The sequence below is a fragment of the Sipha flava genome, unplaced genomic scaffold (genome assembly GCF_003268045.1).
Source record: "Sipha flava isolate LNK unplaced genomic scaffold, YSA_version1 16094_pilon_pilon, whole genome shotgun sequence".
NCBI classification, from domain to species: Eukaryota; Metazoa; Arthropoda; class Insecta; order Hemiptera; family Aphididae; genus Sipha; species Sipha flava.
The window spans coordinates 1-1,252 of NW_020271804.1; the positions used below are offsets into that span (position 1 = coordinate 1).

Sequence of the window (1,252 nt, forward strand, 5' to 3'; positions counted from 1 at the left end):
AAAATAAGTTAAACATTCCTTTTCCGGTTGAGTCAGTTGCTATTTTTAAAGCAACTAACCTCTCTTCTACCATCCCTTGATCATTAACAAAACGCAATACTAATGAAAATTGTTCCAAGTTGGATATATCCGTGGTTGTATCTATCATAATAGAAAATACTTGAGCACTTTTAACACTTTTTAATATTTTTGAATGAATCAGCTCACCAAGAATACAAATCATTGTATTTTGACTTACATTCGATAAAAATGTCAGACGATTGTGGTTTTTTGAATCTTCAATTTTTCTAAGATGACATGAGAGCAACGCATGGTGTTTTGACAATAGTTTTAACATCTCTAGAAAATTTCCCTTATTTAAAGAAGTTAAACTCTCATCATGCCCTCGAAATGGTATATTTTGCCGAGCAAGATAAATTATAGTTTCAAATATAATTTTAACAACTTCTCTGTTTTCGGCAACATAAGCGTTAGATGATTCTAAAATCAGTCCAACGTCTACCCGTTGATTTGAATTATACATAGATTTTCTTAAAACCGCTTGTAAATGATCAGATGACGTTTCATGGCATAAAATTCTTCTAGAAATATGTTTCCAATCATTTATTCCATCTTTAGCTAAAGGATTTTTCTTAGCTGTTGATGTTCCAAATAGTTTACATGCAATACAATACACTTTATCAACGGATGGAGAATATGACATCCACATACGTTTAACCAGTGATCCATATTGAAGTTTCTTGAAGTAGTGCTCATCATGAAATGATCTCAGTCTTTCTCCTTGCATTCTTTTTGGGAATTGTTTTCCTGGTAAACTAGATTGTAAAGGTTGACAAGGCCCAAGTGAATTAATAAATGAAAACTGTTCATCAGAAATATTTGATGTAGGAATTAAAGCTGGATCATTTGGATAACTTTCAAATATAGTAGAAATAGTATTAAGATAACTCTCTACGTTTGAACCACTTATATTTTCAGTTGTAGAGCTAACACTGGAAACTTCAATTATATCTATAATAAAAACCTTGATTAAGTAAAATGAATATAAAATAAAATATTTGATTAGTTAAATACCTTTAGATACAACACAAGTAGTGCACAACTTGTCCAGATTTTCATTCACCAAATTAGAATCAATAACATCATCATCGGGTATTGAGTCAAATATACATTGTTCACTATCAGTATTATCTAAAATAGATGTTTCAATTAAAAAAACACAAATTTCATTTGGAAATTTTTTTTTTTTTTT

The 1,252-nt window shown here is 29.6% G+C and overlaps 1 protein-coding gene across 1 annotated transcript; it reads right to left on the reverse strand.

The window, feature by feature from the left end:
* Positions 1–14: 14 nt before the first annotated feature.
* On the reverse strand, positions 15–1,191 carry LOC112679452 (zinc finger MYM-type protein 1-like; the record flags this gene model as incomplete). The annotated part of the gene is made up of 2 exons (XM_025549246.1): positions 15–1,011; positions 1,075–1,191. Coding segments are annotated over 2 exons (1,114 nt in total), but the record flags the coding sequence as incomplete, so codon positions are not given.
* Between the last annotated feature and the right edge of the window lie 61 nt (positions 1,192–1,252).